Consider the following 18,311-nt stretch of genomic DNA (forward strand, 5'->3'; position numbering starts at 1 on the left):
GTGACAAAACACTTATTTTCCACCATAATTTACAAATAAATTATTTAAAATTCCTACAATGTGAATTCCTGGATTTTTTTTCCCACTTTCTGTCTCTCACAGTTGAAGTGTACCTATGATGAAAATTACAGACCTCTGTCATCATTTAAAATGGGGGAGAACTTGCACAATCGGTGGCTGACTAAATACTTTTTTGCCCCACTGTAAGTTGTATGACGAATTGCTGCACACATGCAGTTAAAAAGGGTATATGTTGACGTGCAAATACCTCTGCTGCAGTCAGGTCGTAGCCCAGTGCCATGTGCAAGGTAAATGTGCACACGCTGGCTATCACCACCACGATAGGCGCAACACCCACGGACAGACTCTGAATGATCCCGGCTCTTTCCAGTATTGCCCTCTCCTTTGACCTCACCTCTGTTGAGGAGAACATTGTGGATTGAGACAGGCAGACAATCATGAAGAGGACCGAAACAGAAACAAAGGGAGGGTTTGGAATGTGGTCCACAATGGTTTGAAAAGGGCACTCAAAGTAACACCAAGGGTCTGATTTAAGGGCTGTGTGTACGAAAACACGTGCAAACTTGACAGTAGGGCTGGGCGATATGGCCTTTATTAATATCTCGATATTTTTGGGCCATGTCACGATACACGATATATATCGCAATATTTTGCCTTAGCCTTGAATTAACACTTAATGCATATAAGCACAGCAGTATGATGATTCTATGTGTCCAAATTAAAACATTCTTCTTCATACTGCATTAATATATGCTCATTTTAAACTTTCATGCAGAGAGGGAAATCACAACTAAGTCAATTGACCAAAACTGTATTTATTAAACAGTTATTAAGCAGTGGCACAAACATTCATGTCATTTTAAAACAGAAAGTGCAAGATTGTCAGAGACATTTTCAAACCAGCTACGAGTGCACTTTTGTGCATGATGTCACTAAGATGACATATCAAAACAACACAAAATTAAAGTGCACTTTTTATACAGAACACCACTACAATAGTTTAAAACAAATAAAGTGAACTTTTGTGCATGATGTCACACAATATATTTCAATAAGTGTCAAATAAAAATGAGCTGCATAATAGGAATTTAAATAGCAGTGCTGCTACTTTTTGTAGCAACACTTTTGCTGCATAATGGTTCAACATCTTCCCGCTTGAAGCCAAACCACCGCCAGACGTTGCACCCCGTGCTGTTTTTCTTGGGAACTAATTCTTTCTCCATTTGTTACCAGAGTCGCACCTTCCCTCTCTCGTGTTACCACTCGCAACGCCCCATTAGCATCACAGCTAACGTTACCATGAAGCTATCTCTGCTCGGGGAGGGCGCGTGACGTTGCACGCGTGACGTATGTAAGAGGGTGCGCTTGTTTACGTTTCTGTGAGAAGGAGAGACAAGAGTGGGAAACGCATGCAGTGTAATGCCCGCAGCTAAAAGCATCTGTGTGAGAACATATACTCGAATATCATTTTCTATATCGCACAGAGACAAACCCGCGATATATCGACTATATCGCCCAGCTCTACTAGACAGCACATGCTTAGCTGATCTACTAAACAAAGTGGGTACTGTCTGTTAAGGGAGGTAAGGCTTACGATCCATTTTGCGTCTTCATTAATACGCTGAATATATGCGGATCATCAAAACGCCCACAATACTGGTAGGTGGATATGCAAACATATCATACAGCATGTGCAATTTGATTTGTCAACACTCATCAGCATTTTGCAGTATTTTGCGTTTATAATCAGCATGCCTGAAAAGTACAAGCTAACAGGCGCTGCAAAGTCAATCGATGGACAGAGAATCGTCCGTCCTAGGTGGGTGGGTCAACGTATTTGGACTGTCAGAAATAACATTTAAAAAAAATTACATATAATCAGCAACATCCTTTTATAATTTTATAGCTGCATCCTGTGTGACATAAAGGCCTATTGAAATGAGATTTTCTTATTTAAACGGGGATAGCAGGTCCATTCTATGTGTCATACTTGATCATTTCGCGATATTGCCATATTTTTGCTGAAAGGATTTTGTAGAGAACATCGACGATAAAGTTCGCAACTTTTGGTCGCTAATAAAAAAGCCTTGCCTGTACCGGAAGTAGCAGATGATATGCACATGACGTCACGGGTTGTGGAGCTCCTCACATCTGAACATTGTTTACAATTACAGCCAGCAGCAGCTAGAGCTATTCGGACCGAGAAAGCGACAATTTCCCTATTAATTTGAGCGAGGATGAAAGATTTGTGGATGAGGAAATTTAGAGTGAAGGACAAGAAAAAAGGGCGACTGCAGTGGGAGCGATTCAGAAGTTATTAGACACATTAACTAGGATAATTCTGGAAAATCCCTTATCTGCCTATTGTTTTAGTGAGGTTATACAGTACCTGAAAGTCGGAGGGGTGGGGCCACGGGTGTGTTGACCCAGTGTCTCTGAGGGAAGTCACGCGCTGCAGCAGGACAAAGCTCCGCTGGTGTCTCCAATAAGAGCTGACTTATTACCACAATTTTCTCACCGAAAACTGCCGGTTGACATTTGGTCGGGATCCATGTTCGCTTGACCGCTCTGATCAATAGTAAAGCTTCACATTCGGGAATTTTAAACAAGGAAACACAGTGTGTTTGTGTGGCTAAAGGCTAAAAGCTTCCCACCTCCATCTTTCTACTTTGACTTCTCCATTATTAATTCAAAAAATTGCAAAAGATTCAGCAACACCGATGTCCGGAATACTGTGTAATTATGCGATTAAAGCAGACTACTTATAGCTTGGATAGGGCTGGAAAATAATGCTACAACCCGAGACGTCAAACGCACGCGTCATCATACCGCGACGTTTTCAACACGATACTTCGCAGGAAATTTAAAATTGCAATTTAGTAAACTAAAAAGGCCGTATTGGCATGTGTTGCAATGTTAATATTTCATCATTGATATATAAACTATCAGACTGCGTGGTCGGTAGTAGTGGGTTTCAGTAGGCCTTTAAGGGGCTGATGAAAACAAACCTAATTGATGCGTTTTGGTGTCCTTTAGCATCTTTTTAATGGCGTCCGTTTTTTTACTTAAAATATGTATTTTTAACACATTCCTTATATGAAAAAAAGGGTGCTCATCTTGAGCACAGTAAATTCAGCCTCTTTCCCAGAAGCGCAACTTCACCATTAAAAAAAAGGAAAATAAGTGGTCGCACGACTGCTTGTAAAATACCCATAAAAAGTGGTAGAAGTCTCCTGCTTGATTGAAAACATAGCAAGACAAGTAGGAGCAAGATAACATGTATGTGCAGTGAATGAAGGTCTCTGTCACGATGACTCATAAAGTACTTGCAAAATCCTCATTTAAATACCACTTTTCAATTGTACACGCAGTGTTACAGGAGTTCAAACCCCGGCCGAGTCACACCAAAGACTATAAAAATGGGGGCCATTACCTCCCTGCTTGGCGCTTAGCATCAAGGGTTGGAATTGGGGGTTAAATCACCAAAAATGATTCCCGGGCGCGGCCAACTCTGCTGCTCACTGCTCCCCTCACCTCCCAGGGGGTGATCGAGGGTGATGGGTCAAATGCAGATAATAATTTTGCCACACCTAGTGTGTGTGTGTGTGACAATCATTGGTACTTTAACTTTTTAATAGATCACACGCCCACTGAAAGTACACGCTGTTTTTAGTGAGGTATTTGGATCTTAGTTATCAGAACGTTGATGTCTACTTCCATGATTTTAGAGCTTTTTCTTCAATTTTTACAATTTAATTCAACATACAGTCATGACATTTGTGGCACCCCTTATGGGTTGTGTATAAAAATGCTTTGGAAGACATGTACATGTAATACAGATAACCTAGAACTTTAATCATGAGACACATAATCAATGCCTAATGGGCAATTGGCAGCAGAAAAACGTTTTGCATGCTTTTAACCAATCTTGCTCATATTTGACTTACTTGTCCTTGCCAGTCCCCACAAGGTGTCTACCAGATTATTTGGTAATTCAGCAAAACACTCTAAAGTAGAGATGTCCGATAATTGCTGCCGATATTATCGGCCGATAAATGCTTTAAAATCTAATATCGGAAATGATCGGTATCGGTTTCAAAATTATCGGGATCAAAAAGTATAATTTATGACTTGTTAAAACGTTGCTGCGTACACGGACATAGGGAGAAGTATGGAGCACCAATAAACCTTAAGGGCAATGCCTTTGCGTGCCGGCCCAGTCACATGATATCTACGGCTTTTTCACACACACAAGTGAATACAAGACATACTTGGTCAACAGCCCTACAGGTCACACTGAGGGTGGCCGTATAAACAACTTTAACACTGTTACAAATATGCGCCACACTGTGAACCCACACCAAACACGAATGACCAACACATTTCGGGAGAACATCTGCACCGTGACACAACAGAACAAATACCCAGAACCCCTTGCAGCACTAACTCTTCCAGGACGTTACAATATACAACCCCCGCTACTCTCTACCCCCCCACCTCAACCTCCTCATGCTCTCACAGGGAGAGCATGTCCAAAATTCCAAGCTGCTGTTTTGAGGCATGTTAAAAAAAAAAATTGACTTTGTGACTTCAATAATAAATATGGCAGTGTCATGTTGGCATTTTTTTCCATAAATTGAGTTGATTTATTTTGGAAAACCTTGTTACATTGTTTAATACATCCAGCGGTGCATCACAACAAAATTAGCCATAATAATGTGTTAATTCCACGACTGTATACATCGGTATTGGTTATATCGGTATCGGTAATTAAGAGTTGGACAATATCGGAATATCGGCAAAAAAGCCATTATCGGACATCTCCACTCTAAAGTTACAGTGAATATTTTAATGTGAGTTGAGGGCGAAATCAGGTCATTCTAAATTATGGTGGTCAAAGTTTGGGGTTTATTAACAGCGCCGAGAGTGCGGGAAAATTGTGCTCCAATTTTCACTATTTTGTGTGCAGCCATTGTTCAAGAGTAGAAGAGATAACACATAGACATATCCTGTGCTAATTTGTTACACGGTCAATGACTTACAGTCAACCATGACAACGTTTTTCAACAAATCTTGCAGATATCTTATAAACATGTGCTTGTCAGTCCCCTTTAGGTGTGTACCTAATTCCATCGGGATTCCACGAAACACCCATAAGTCTTTGTAGTAGAGTGTGTGAGGAATTTCAACTAGTAAAAGCTTTGCCATGCAGTGTTTTTAAAAAACAAAAAAATGCTCGTGTGCATTGATTAGGTAGCACAAATTGTCTCACATGAGGCTGCGATTGTGTTTCCGTACCAACTGCAACCCTTAAATGCACTGCGAACACCCTCTCTGCATTTGAAATGATAGACAATGACACTGTAAACCCGATAGACCCGCTTGGCCATTAAAGCTGAATGCCGATTAATCATTGTCCTAACAGGTAATTACATAACGGCCCTAAAACAAGCACCAGAGGGCTAATTGAAGAACCCGATTTAAAAGAGGAGAAAGATTCTTATCAACAACCTAACGCGAAAGGTCCTGGTGAGAAAAGGCCGTGACTAATTCATGAGTATAGTAGAGCGGTCATTGGCTGTATCATAAGGCTCTCCAACACACCTTGCAAATTAACCTCAAAGCCAAGGGATTCAAACTGGCCTTTCTGATAGCGCATGGCGCAGGGGAAAACTTAACGAGCTAATGAAAATAGATTTGTGGCCAGAATTATCTTGCCGGTCCACTTAAAAGGGATAGGACTTATTTTCCGAGTGATAAATTCACGTTAGTTCCGACTTTTGGTGACAGTTTTTCCAATGAGTTGATGCCCTTTTGAGTAGCGCCTAATAAGTCTGCACAGAAACATGTGAAAGCGTGACTTTGCATTCCGATAAAATAGGAATGTCCAAACTTTTTGACAGAGGGGCTAAAAAAATTTAGTCGATGGTCAAAAACAGACTGAATGAAAAGTAACATACACACATACATATATCTATACACACAGCACACACACAATTCAAGTATTTCCCTTATTTATATACATATATATATATATATATATATATATATATATATATATATATATACACATACATATATATATACATATATATATATATATATATATATATATACACACATACATATATATATACATATATATATATATATACATACATACATATATATATATATATATATATACACACATACATATATATATACATATATATATATACATACACATATACATATATATATATATATATATATATGCACATATATACATATATATGCACATATATATATATATATATATATATATGCACATATATATATATATATACTCATATATACACACACACACATATATATTTATATATATACAACTATATATATATATATATATATATATACACACACACAAACACTTATACATACATACAAATATATACATATATACATTCACACACATATATATATACATACATAAATACACACACATATATACATACACATATAAACACACACACACACACACATATATATTTATATATACATATATGTATACACACACATACATACATATAAATACATACATACATATATATATGTGTATATATGTATAATATGTACATATTATATTAAAATAATGGATGTATAATGCATATAATTGGATATTAAGAGTATAAGAATGTTCGACTCCCACTTTGTTTGCTTCCGTGACAACCTCCTTAAAGTTTTGTAATCAATCAGAAATATCAAGCAGTTAAAATGCGCCAGACATGAATAATATAATTTCTTCTTGCTTTATAATGGATTTAAATGTGCGTAATTTTGAATTGTTTATGGTGATTGGGTGCTATTTATAATATGCAGAAAGTTCAGTGAGGAAGTTGGCTGTTGACATTTTGTGTTGGTTAGATTTTTGTTCTTTTTTTTTTTTGCACCATGACTAAGGAAGGTTGTTTGCATTGGGGCATATAAGTAAACACTCCGCATACTCCCACTCAAGAATATAATCAAAGGTCATTGACCTGGATTACCCACAATGTCCACTACGTGGCGTCAAAACAACATCAAATCAAGCAAAATTGTCAAACTACTAAACTGAATGCAATCTCCTTGTGGGTAAAAGTTGCAGACCTCAGCGAGTCGCAATTGGCCTGCAATAACGTGATCACAGAAAGGAAATGAACTCACTGTGGATATTCTCAGCAAAGGCATCCTCCCAACAATACATCTTGATGAACTTTATGCAGCCAAGGATCTCGTTCATCAGCCTCACGCGCTGGTCGGTCACCACCACACACTTCTTGCGGAAATACGCCGTCAGCCTTGACGCTAGCATCTGTCCAGACAGGAAGATGGTGGGGGTGGGGGGCATGATGACAAGAGAAATAAGAGAGGAAATGAAAGCAAACGCAATTACATTAGCTTTGCTGCAGGCCCCTTCCTTTTGAGCGGATAAATTGCTTTCACATCAACACTGTAGCAGCCGTGGCTCAGGTTGAGTGCAATTTGGACAGCAACTCAAAAGTGGACAAAGAGATTGATGGCATGGATGAATTTTTCGGAAAATTACTTCTTCAAATCATACGACCCAAACAGAAATGGAATTTTAACTACAATGTACCATGGTGGGATAGAAGATGACGAAAATGGCCGATCCGACCAGAGCGGTGAAGCCCAGGAAGTACGTGGTGTAGATAAGTCCCAGGATGCCCACCAGGGGGCCCCCGGCCAGTAGGCAGCCCGCTGAGACGGCCTCATAGAGACGCTGGCCATCACTGGAGCAGATGTTGATCAGCTGGGGAAGAGATAGAAGCAACGGATGAGTCCATCGCAGTCCATAACAGTCATTGGCCGTGAGCATGACTCCGCCTACCTCGCCCGGACTGATGTCTTTGGTGTTGCGCAAGCGCAGGATCTTGTTGAAGGCAAACGTGAGAGTCGCCCCACGGAGGCGAGCTGCCGTGCGATAGTTGACGGCCCACATGAGCGCCAGACACCAGGAGCGCGTTAGCTCCATGGCGAAGATGCCAGCGACCAAGCAGAGGCCGTATTGCACACGGCGCTCAGAGCTCTGGGAATATTCCAGAAGGGCCCGTACCAAGAGTGCCTAGGAACCGGAAGGCAGGAATATATAGTAAAACTCATGACGACGAAGAAGAAAACTAAAGTAGTTTGACATTGGAGGCACACAGTACCGGTCACTTGAATCCTAACTTTTGACTAATACTGTGATTTTCCAGAGAACCGACACAACACGATTGTGTCAGTTTGTGCGCTGGTGAAATCAACAGGGAGCGTCAGAGAAATGAGTCAAGTCACAACGTTTCCATGCACCAAATTACCGTATTTTTCATATTATAAATCGCAGTTTTATTCATAGTTTGGCCGGGGGTGCGACTTATACTCTGGAGCGGCGTATGTGTGAAATTATTAACACATTACCGCAAAAATATCAAATAATATTGCCGGCAGTAAGTCGGACACGTTTCCAGTGAGGGTTGGACTCCGCCAAGGCTGTCCTTTGTCACTGACTCTGTTCATAACTTTTATGGACAGAATTTCGAGGCGCAGTCAAGGCGTTGAGGGGTTCCGGTTTGGTGACCGCGGGATTAGGTCTCTGCTTTTTGCAGATGATCGGGTCCTGATGACTTCATCTGGCCGGGAACGTCAGCTCTCACTGGATCGGTTCGCAGCAGAGTGTGAAGCGACCAGAATGAGAATCAGCACCTCCAAGTCCAAGTCCATGGTTCTCGTCTGGAAAAGGATGGAGTGCCATCTCCGGGTTGGGAGGAGACCCTGCTGCCCCAAGTGGAGGAGTTCAAGTACCTAGGAGTCTTGTTCACGAGTAAGGTAAGAGTGGATCCTGAGATCGACAGGCGGATCGGTGCGGCGTCTTCAGTAATGCGGACGTTGGACCGATCCGTTGTGTGAAAAAGGAACTGAGCCGGAAGGCAAAGCTCTCAATTTACCGGTCGATCTACGTTCCCATCCTCACCTATGGTCGTGAGTTTTGGGTCATGACCCAAAGGATAAGATCACGGGTACACGCGGCCAAAATGAGTTTCCTCCGCCGGAAGGCTGGGCTCTCCCTTAGAGATAGGGCGAGAAGCTCTGCCATCCGGGAGGAACTCAAAGTAAAGCCGCTGCTACTCCACATCGAGAGCAGGCAGATGAGGTGGCTCTGGCATCTGGTCAGGATGCCACCCGAACGCCTCCCTAGGGAGGTGTTTAGGGCACGTCCAACCGGTAGGAGGCCACGGGGAAGACCCAGGACACGTTGGGAAGACTATGTCTCCCGGCTGGCCTGGGAACGCCTCGGGATCCCCCGGGAAAAGCGAAACGAAGTGGCTGGGGAGAGGGATGTCTGGGCTTTCCTGCTTAGGCTGCTGCCCCCGCAATCCGACCTCAGACAAGCAGAAGAAGATGGATGGATGGATGGATGGATGGATTCTTTATCTCATTCCTGTAAGAAACAATATCAACCCACCAACTAAGGTTGGTGGGTTGATATTGTGCGGAATACAGAGATGTTGTTTATCAGTTTGGAGTAACCAAATGCAGCATGAAGAGGTTTGTCGATGCTTTAATTTTTTGCCTTTAATATACCGGTTTCTCTTCCATCCTACACTTTATTGTTCGGGTGTCATGATCTTTGGCCCGGATCATGTTTTGTTATTTTCTGTTAGTTTTGGACTCCCTCAGTTCTTGTTTTGCCTACACTTGAGTTTGTTTTGGTCGCCAAGGCCACTAATCAGAGGCATTATTTAAGCCTGCCCTTGCCAGTCAGTCGGCCTGGCTTCTTTGTTTGCTTCACGCTCCTGTTACGTAAGTTTTGCTTGTCTCCTAAAGTTAAAGTTAAAGTACCAATGATTGTAACACACATACTAGATGTGGCGAAATTATTCTCTGCATTTGACCCATCACCTTTAAATCACCCCCTGGGCGGTGAGGGCAGCAATGGGCAGCAGCGGTCCGCGCCCGGGAATCATTTATGGTGATTTAACCCCCGATTCCAAACCTTAATGCTGAGTGCCAAACAGGGAGGTAATGGGTCCCATTTTTATAGTCTTTGGTATGGCTCGGCCGGGATTTGAACTCACGACCTACCGACTCTAACCACTAGGCCACTGAGCCAATGCTAAGTGTTTAGCTTTGAGTGCGATTGGCACGTGTTTTCTTTCGACTTGTTTTCTGTTCTTGGTGGTGCTTTGATTTTGTTCTGAGGATTAAATCATGTTCCTACCTGCAAGTCCTGTCCGGAGTGTTCCGTTTGCATCCCATGGGAACGAACCTTGCAGCAAGCTGCAACCCCGCCGCAACAGCGGGAGTCTAAATAAAGCCGCATTCTCCACTGCCTTAGTTACCTTTTTAAATAAATCTTTGTTTTTTTTCTCCCATCGAAGCACTTCAAAATGGTCTGTTCTTTTAATAAATTATTCCCCATATTCTGTTTTGATTAAATGGTTTCCGCTTCCGGTTTGCATGTTACGTGTTGAGACTGGCGCAAACGAAGGGTCCTCTCCGGCTGCCCACACCCCCTATAGAGATCTGGTTTTCAATCGCATAATCCAGGTGTGTTAGTCCGGTTTCTCAAAAACCGAACACCATAGGTTAAGGGGTTTCCATGGATTGTCGGAAGCTTGTTTAGAGCCAAACTATTTGACAAATCGGATTAATTTAGTGCATGGACATGTACTGATTGTTTCAGAACTAGACCCTGGTAATGCTATTAGCAGAGCACAAGTGAACACATGACATGGCATGGCAATAAACACCTTTCAGTAGAGGACTGTTGTATGCTGACATAAAACTAGACTTCAGTATTTGTACTGAACCTTGTTTAGGTATGTGCTATGTAACGTTGGGGTTTTGAAGACCTGTGGGCAGCCGAAAAGCAAGCAGGGCTACTCAGCGGAGCATCAAGGGATAGGGGGATTTGGGTAGTACTCACAGGCCCGACGAAACCTGCCACCATTGTGAAGAGGAGGGCGAAGATGGCCACCAGCGTTCGGGTCTGGCAGAACCTCCAAAAGACTCTTGTCAGGGATGCCCCCTCGCGACCTCGTCTTTTTAATTCATCGTGCCACAGCAACTCTAGCCTAGAACAAACACATCATAACCACTCAGAATACAGCTACTACAATTCCTGTTTTTTAACCAACATGCAGGATTCCAAACAACTATTTAGGAAGTGTGCACTCCTTCCTAAAAGTAAGTTGATATTGTTACTGATCTTAATGTATTCTATCTCTTGAGGCATTGTAAATATTATACCATATATACTGTATACTATCAACCCTTAAGTCCCGAATGAGTGTCTTTCAAAAAATAAAAAATAAAAATGAATCAAATATTTTCAACAACCGTAGACCTAACCATAGAGATAAATGTTTATTATTATTATTATTATTATTATTAGTAGTAGTATGCCTAGTTTTGTTGTGATGCCCCGCTAGATGCATTAAACAATGCAACAAAATAAATACATAAATAAATAAAATAAAACAATGGAACAAGGTCTTTCAAAATAAATCAATTCAAGTTATGGAAAAAAATGCCAACATGGCACTGCCATATTTATTATTGAAGTCACAAAGTGCATAATTTTTTTTTGAACATGCCTCAAAACAGCAGCTTGGAATTGGGACATGCTCTCCCTGAATGAGCATGAGGAGGTTGAGGTGGGCAGGGTTGGGTTGAGTTGGGGGGTAGGGGTAGCGGGGGTGTATATTGTAGCCTCCCGGAAGAGTTAATGCTGCAAGGGATTCTGGGTATTTGTTCTGTTGTGTTTATGTTGTGTTACGGTGTGGATGTTCTCCCAAAATGTGTTTGTCATTCTTGTTTGGTGTGGGTTCACAGTGTGGCGCATATTTGTAACAGTGTTAAAGTTGTTTATACGGCCGCCCTCAGTGTGACCTGTATGGCTGTTGACCAAGTATGCTTTGCATTCACTTGCGAGTGTGAAAGGCTGTAGATACTATGTGACTGGGCAGTGCCTTTAAGGTTTTTTGGCGCTCTGTACTTCTCCCTACGTCCGTGTACAGTGGCGTTTTAAAAAGTAATACATTTTACTTTTTCGAAACAGATACCGATAATTTTGAAACCTAAATAAATTGTGAAAATTTAATTATTAGCACCGACTGGACAACAAAGCATGACTGTGTTGAAATTGCTGACTTTGTGATGTATTTTGTATTTGTGCTCATGTTGTTTTTTTTTGGCTGTGGCAATCCAAACTGGTTAAATACATGTAGTGCTTAGTTTGACCAGCAGAGGGCGATAAAGCTACATGTTAGGTTTAATTGTTTTAAACCACACGTGTGCAATGTTTGCTGTGTGTATTAACACTAAACCTTCTATTTTATTCAAGCAACATACACAATGGACATCATTGAGGTGAAATACACAATGGACATTATATTTTTGTAATGTTGATATTTTCAGTTCTACAAATCTAAATAAAGAAAGACGAATAAAGTTAGGAAGAAAAATTATGCAAAAGAAGGAACATCAATCATCAACAAAACTTAGTTTCCGTTTCTCCATGCTGTTAACTATCTGTCTAGCTGCACACGCTAGAAGCAGGTAGCTCCAGCATAATAATGAATTTATTGACAGTGCCGTGTGAAGGCTGATGTGTTTACTCTGTAAATAAGTAACCGCAGTCTCAAAGGAATATAACCTGCGGAGGAACTTTATAAAGAAACATCTACATTTTGATGTCCGGCCCCTGAGATCTTAGGCTCTTAAAGGCCTACTGAAACCCACTACTACCGACCACGCAGACTGATTTTTATATCAATGATGAAATCTTAACATTGCAACACATGCCAATACGGCCTTTTTAGATTACTAAATTGCAATTTTAAATTTTGCGCGGAAGTCTCATGCTAAAACGTCGCGGTATGATGACGCGTGCGCGTGAAGTCACGCATTGTAGAGGACATTTTGTTCCAGCACCATTTCCCAGCTAAAAGTTGTCTGTTTTCATCGCATAATTCCACAGTATTATGGACATCTGTGTTGCTGAATCTTTTGCAATTTGTTCAATGAATAATGGAGACGTCAATGAAGAAAGCTGTAAGTGGGAAGCGGTGTATTGCGGCCGCCTTTAGCAATACAAACACAACCGGTGTTTCTATGTTTACATTCCCGAAAGATGAGTCAAGCTTTACTATGGAACAGAGATGTCAAGCGAACACGGTTGGATTGACCATAGACACAAAGTACAGTGTATTATGCAGCGATCGATTCGAAAGATCGTGTTTCGAAGACGGCCCCTTGTGAATGGCAGAGATGGGCATCGCCACCACCCGTCGACTGGTGCTGAAGAAAGGTGCGGGGCCGACCTTCAGCTTGTACACGTACGACCATATAGTCTTACTAAAACACTAGTAACACAATAAGCAGATAAGGGATTTTCCAGAATTATCCAAGTAAATGTGTCTAAAAACATCTGAATCGCTCCCACTGCCCTCGTCTTTTTTTTTCTAGTCCTTCACTCTCACTTTTCTCATCCACAAATCTTTCATCCTCGCTCAAATTGATGCGGAAATCGTCGCTTTCTCGGTCTAATCGCTCTCGCTGCTGGTGGCCATGATTGTAAACACTGTTCAGATGTGAGGAGCTCCACAACCTGTGACGTCACGCGCACATCGTCTGCTACTTCCTGTACAGGTAAGGCTTTTTAATTAGCGACCAAAAGTTGCGAACTTTATCGTCGATGTTCTCTACTAAATCCTTTCAGCAAAAATATGGCAATATCGCGAAATGATCAAGTATGACACATAGAATGGACCTGCTATCCCCGTTTAAATAAGAAAATCTCATTTCAGTAGACCTGCGGTGCTCTTCCTTATGTAGTTGAATATCCCTGCAATGGAGGGTATTGTGGAATTAAACAATAAATCAAATCCTGGCCAGGTTTAAAACTGATCAACATATGGAGAGTAACAACAAAACGGTGGTGCCTGGATGGTCAATGATGAGATTCAGCTACTAATGAAAATATTTGAATAAATTAATTTCAGCTACTAATGAAAATATTCGACTAAACTCATCGACCTGTGTACAGAGAATGGCTAAGCAAAATCACTAAATTCTGTGTTGTTTAATCTCTAGCAATTACCTACTGAGCCTCACTTAAAAATTCACCAGCACAATAGGGGCCATGCTTCGGTTAAAAGGCAATCACAGAGACCCCAAATCACACAAGAAAAATGACAGCAATTAGGGCTGTAATTAAAAAAGTTGACCTACTATTTCGGAAAATCAGCCTTTCGTGAATGATGCCGCGTGTAATTATACTTGGAGAGCTACAAGCTAACTTATTAAACATGCGGCTAATGCACTTTTATTGCCGTATAATACTCCGTAAAGAGCGTGGAAAATCATGTTGGCCAGGTTACTAATGACTCTCCGGAGCAGCAGCGGCAGAAGCTGCTGCAGAAGAGTCATTTACGCCCTTAATGACTTTATTAAAAACCAATCAAAAGACAGACAGAACATTAAACAGAGCTGACTCTTGTGCGGCCGGATAATTACTACTTGACGTCAAACGAGTGCAAAAGACTAAACATCAGCCGCACGGTGCCCGGCTTGGGAGATGATTGTTGCAGAATGCGCACACCTACGATATGAAGACACGAAAACATGGGCGGAAGTTTCCCCTCGCCCTGGAACTAGGCCCGGAAGTGGGGCTCGATGGCGAGCGCCTGATGGCCAGACGTGGGTTCCCCCAGCAATGGGCTCACCTCTCACGGGAGGTGCCATGGGGGTTGAGTGAAACATGCGCTGGGTGACAGCCGAAGGCAGGGACCTTGGCAGTCTGATCCTCGGCTAGCTCTAGGGACGTGGAATTATCCCATCCTTCTTTTTGTAAAGTAAATCTGTCCTGGAGATATTACTTCCCATGTGGCTTACAGGACAGGTAAAAAAATAAGGGCAGGGGAAAAGAGGTGTTCCAACTATCAAGGGATCACACTATTGAGCCAGACAGCAGTGCCTTGGATTCAAGAGGAGCAGTGTGGTTTTGGACCAGCTCTATAATCTTGGCAGAGTCCTTGAGCGTGCATTGGGAGTTTACCCAACCAGTCCAGTTCTTCGTGGTGAAGACGGAGCTGAGCCAATTGACAAAGCTCTCAATCTACCAGTCGTTCTACGTTCATACCCTCACCCAAGGCTGTGATCTTTGGGTTGTGATCAAGTTTCCTCCATAGGGCGAAGCTCTCCCTTAGAGATAGGGACAGGTTCTATAAGACTGTTGAAATTATGTAAAAAGGACATACCTTTGGGGTTAATGGGGTCACTATTTAGACGGTTCTGGTTGAAGCTAGGGCTGGGCGATATATCGATATACTCGATATACTCGATATATCGCGGGTTTGTTTCTGTGCGATACAGAAAATGACTATATCGTGATATTTGAGTATACGTTCTCACGCTGTTGCTTTTAGCTGCGGGCATTACACTACAGGCTCTTCCAATCAATCAATCAATCAATCAATGTTTACTTATATAGCCCTAAATCACTAGTGTCTCAAAGGGCTGCACAAACCAGAACACAAACCACTGCGACATCATCGGTAGGCCCACATAAGGGCAAGGAAAACTCACACCCAGTGGGACGTCGGTGACAATGATGACTATGAGAACCTTGGAGAGGACGAAAGCAATGGATGTCGAGTGGGTCTAACATGATACTGTGAAAGTTCAATCCATAATGGATCCAACACAGCCGCGAGAGTCCAGTCCAAAGCGGATCCAACACAGCAGCGAGAGTCCCGTTCAGAGCGGAGCCAGCAGGAAACCATCCCCAGCGGAGGCGGATCAACAGCGCAGGGATGTCCCAAGCCGATACACAGGGAAGCGATCCATCCTGGGTCCCAACTCTGGACGAGCGGTCCATCCTGGGTCCCGATTCTGGAAAGCCAGTACGTCATCCATGGCCACCGGATCGGACCGGACCCCCTCCACAAGGGAGTGTGGGACATAGGAGAAAAAGAAAAGAAACGGCAGATCAACTGGTCTCTTCCCACTCTTTGTTGTCTTTGTTGTCTCTCGTTCTCGCAGACAGCAAGCGCACCTTCTTACATACGTCACATACGTGTACGCCCTCGCGGAGCAGAGAGGTAGCAGCATGGGTAACGTTAGCTGTGGTGCGAGTGGGTAATACGAGAAAAGAAGGTGCGAATCTGGTAACAAATGAAGGAAGAATGAATTCCCAAGAAAAACAGCAGGGGGTCCATCGTCTTGCGGTGGTTTGGCTTCAAGCGGGAATATGTCGAACAGACAACCGTAATTTGTCAAGTGTGGGGCAAAAGCGTTGCTACAAAAAGTAGCATTACTGCTACTATGTAGCATCATTTGAAAAATCACCCGCTAGAGAATGAAGAGTGCTTACTCCGTAGGTCAACATCTTCCACAAAATGCCGAAGCAACCATTTCAACATCAACACCGTATGAAAAAAAAGACAACATAAGGTGATAACGTCCGCAGTAACCTACTACATAGTGATTTGATTTCCTATTATGCTGCTCATTTTTATTTGACAGTTATTGAAATATCTTGTGTGACATCATGCACAAAAGTGCACTTTATTTGTTTTCCACTATTGTAGTGGCGTTCTGTACTAAAAGTGCACTTTAGTTTAGTGTTGTTTTGATATGTCATCTTAGTGACATCATGCACAAAAGTGCACTCAAAGCTTGTTTTAAAATGTCTCTGACAATCTTGCACTTTGTTTGAAAATGACATGTTTGTGCCACTGCTTAATAACTGTTTAATAAATACAGTTTTGCTAAATTGACTTAGTTGTGATTTCCCTCTCTGCATGAAAGTTTAAAATAAGCATATATTAAAGCAGTATGAAGAAGAATGTTTTAATGTAGACACATAGAATCATCATACTGTTGTGATTATATGCATCAAGTGTTAATTCAAGGCTAATACAAAATATTGAGATATATATCTTGTATCGTGTCATGGCCTAAAAATATCGAGATATTAAAAAAAGCCCATATCGCCCAGCCCTAGTTGAAGCTCAGAGTAAAGTCGCAGCTCCTTCACATCGTGAGGAGCCAGATGACGTGGCTCGGGGATCTGGTTCGGATGCCTCCCTGGGGTGGTATTGAGGGCACGTCGGAACGGTGAGAGGAAGACCTAGGACATGTTGGAGAGACTATGTCTCCCAGCTGGCCTGGGAAGGCCACAGGATCCCCTGGGAAGAGCTGGACAAGGTAGCTGGGGAGAGGGAAGTCTGGGCTTCTCTGCTTAGGCTGCTGCACCCGTGACCCAACCCCAGATAAGCTGAAAAAAATAACTAAATGTCTTCTTATTGTGCAAAAAATCTATGGTAAAACTTGAATCCAGCTGTATCATTAAAAAAGTACAACTTCCTGGTACTAAATGTAAATGGCCCGACCAATTTTTGCACAAGTGAAACTACATACGATGCCTGCCTCCATGGGAATTAGCCATTACTGCAGTTTTATCAGAATCCGACATCTTTTGTGTGAGACACTGGCTTCTTCTTTCTTTGAAATGTCCAGTGTAATATTCTCGTGTACAATAAGTTGTGGAAGAGCACCATGGCAACACAGTGAGATCCACACAGGGATGATTGGACAGAAATGTTCTCACCAGCCGACAGCCAGATTCAAGCTGATGTTTTGAGAGGCGCTTTGGCTCAGACGCCGCGTTGAAGATTCGCACCTCGCTGGGCACCGGCAAGTGTCAACTCTCCCAGGGTGATTTTTTTTTTCTTTTTTCTTTTTCATCTTCACACTATCCTCTCTGATGCTGTGCATCTGGGTTGCATAACTGTTCCAGCCATGGAAAAACAAACTAAATCCCTCTATGCTCCTGAATACCTTTGGCCTACCAGCCCTGACGAGCTGATAGCGCTCACTGGATGCATCTTTAGTTCCGCTGTATCCAAACAGCTACCTTTATAAAGATAATACCGACCAGTTTTATATGGTACTGTCAAAGTGATGAATTACTGGTACTTATAGTCTGTACACTAATGCACTCATTGAAATGCACATTTTTACCTTCAAAAATACATCATTAGGATGCTTTTTCTCAGCAAAAAACAAAATATCAATATTTTATAACATAATAATACAATATAAATACATCAGGGCTGTCAAAAATAACGATTTAAAGGCCTACTGAAACCCACTACTACCGACCACGCAGTCTGATAGTTTATATATCAATGATGAAATATTAACATTTCCACTCATCTTTTTCCATTTTTCATACATTTTTGAAAAAGCTCCAGAGAGCC

The 18,311-nt window shown here is 42.0% G+C and overlaps 1 protein-coding gene across 3 annotated transcripts in view; it reads right to left on the bottom strand.

Annotated features, from left to right (window-relative positions):
- The window catches only part of wu:fb13g09 (ATP-binding cassette sub-family C member 5), a 112,854-nt gene that overhangs the window by 56,520 nt on the left and 38,023 nt on the right, over positions 1–18,311 (bottom strand). For all 3 annotated transcript variants that reach the window (XM_061892126.1, XM_061892125.1, XM_061892124.1), the window contains exons 4-8: positions 10,970–11,117; positions 7,892–8,125; positions 7,640–7,813; positions 7,207–7,354; positions 269–417 (exon numbers count right to left, since the gene is read on the bottom strand). In XM_061892126.1, the coding sequence (XP_061748110.1) occupies positions 269–417; positions 7,207–7,354; positions 7,640–7,813; positions 7,892–8,125; positions 10,970–11,117 (853 nt within the window). The remainder of the gene's footprint in view (positions 1–268; positions 418–7,206; positions 7,355–7,639; positions 7,814–7,891; positions 8,126–10,969; positions 11,118–18,311) is intronic.

The sequence above is a fragment of the Nerophis ophidion genome, linkage group LG29 (assembly GCF_033978795.1).
Source record: "Nerophis ophidion isolate RoL-2023_Sa linkage group LG29, RoL_Noph_v1.0, whole genome shotgun sequence".
NCBI lineage: Eukaryota > Metazoa > Chordata > Actinopteri > Syngnathiformes > Syngnathidae > Nerophis > Nerophis ophidion.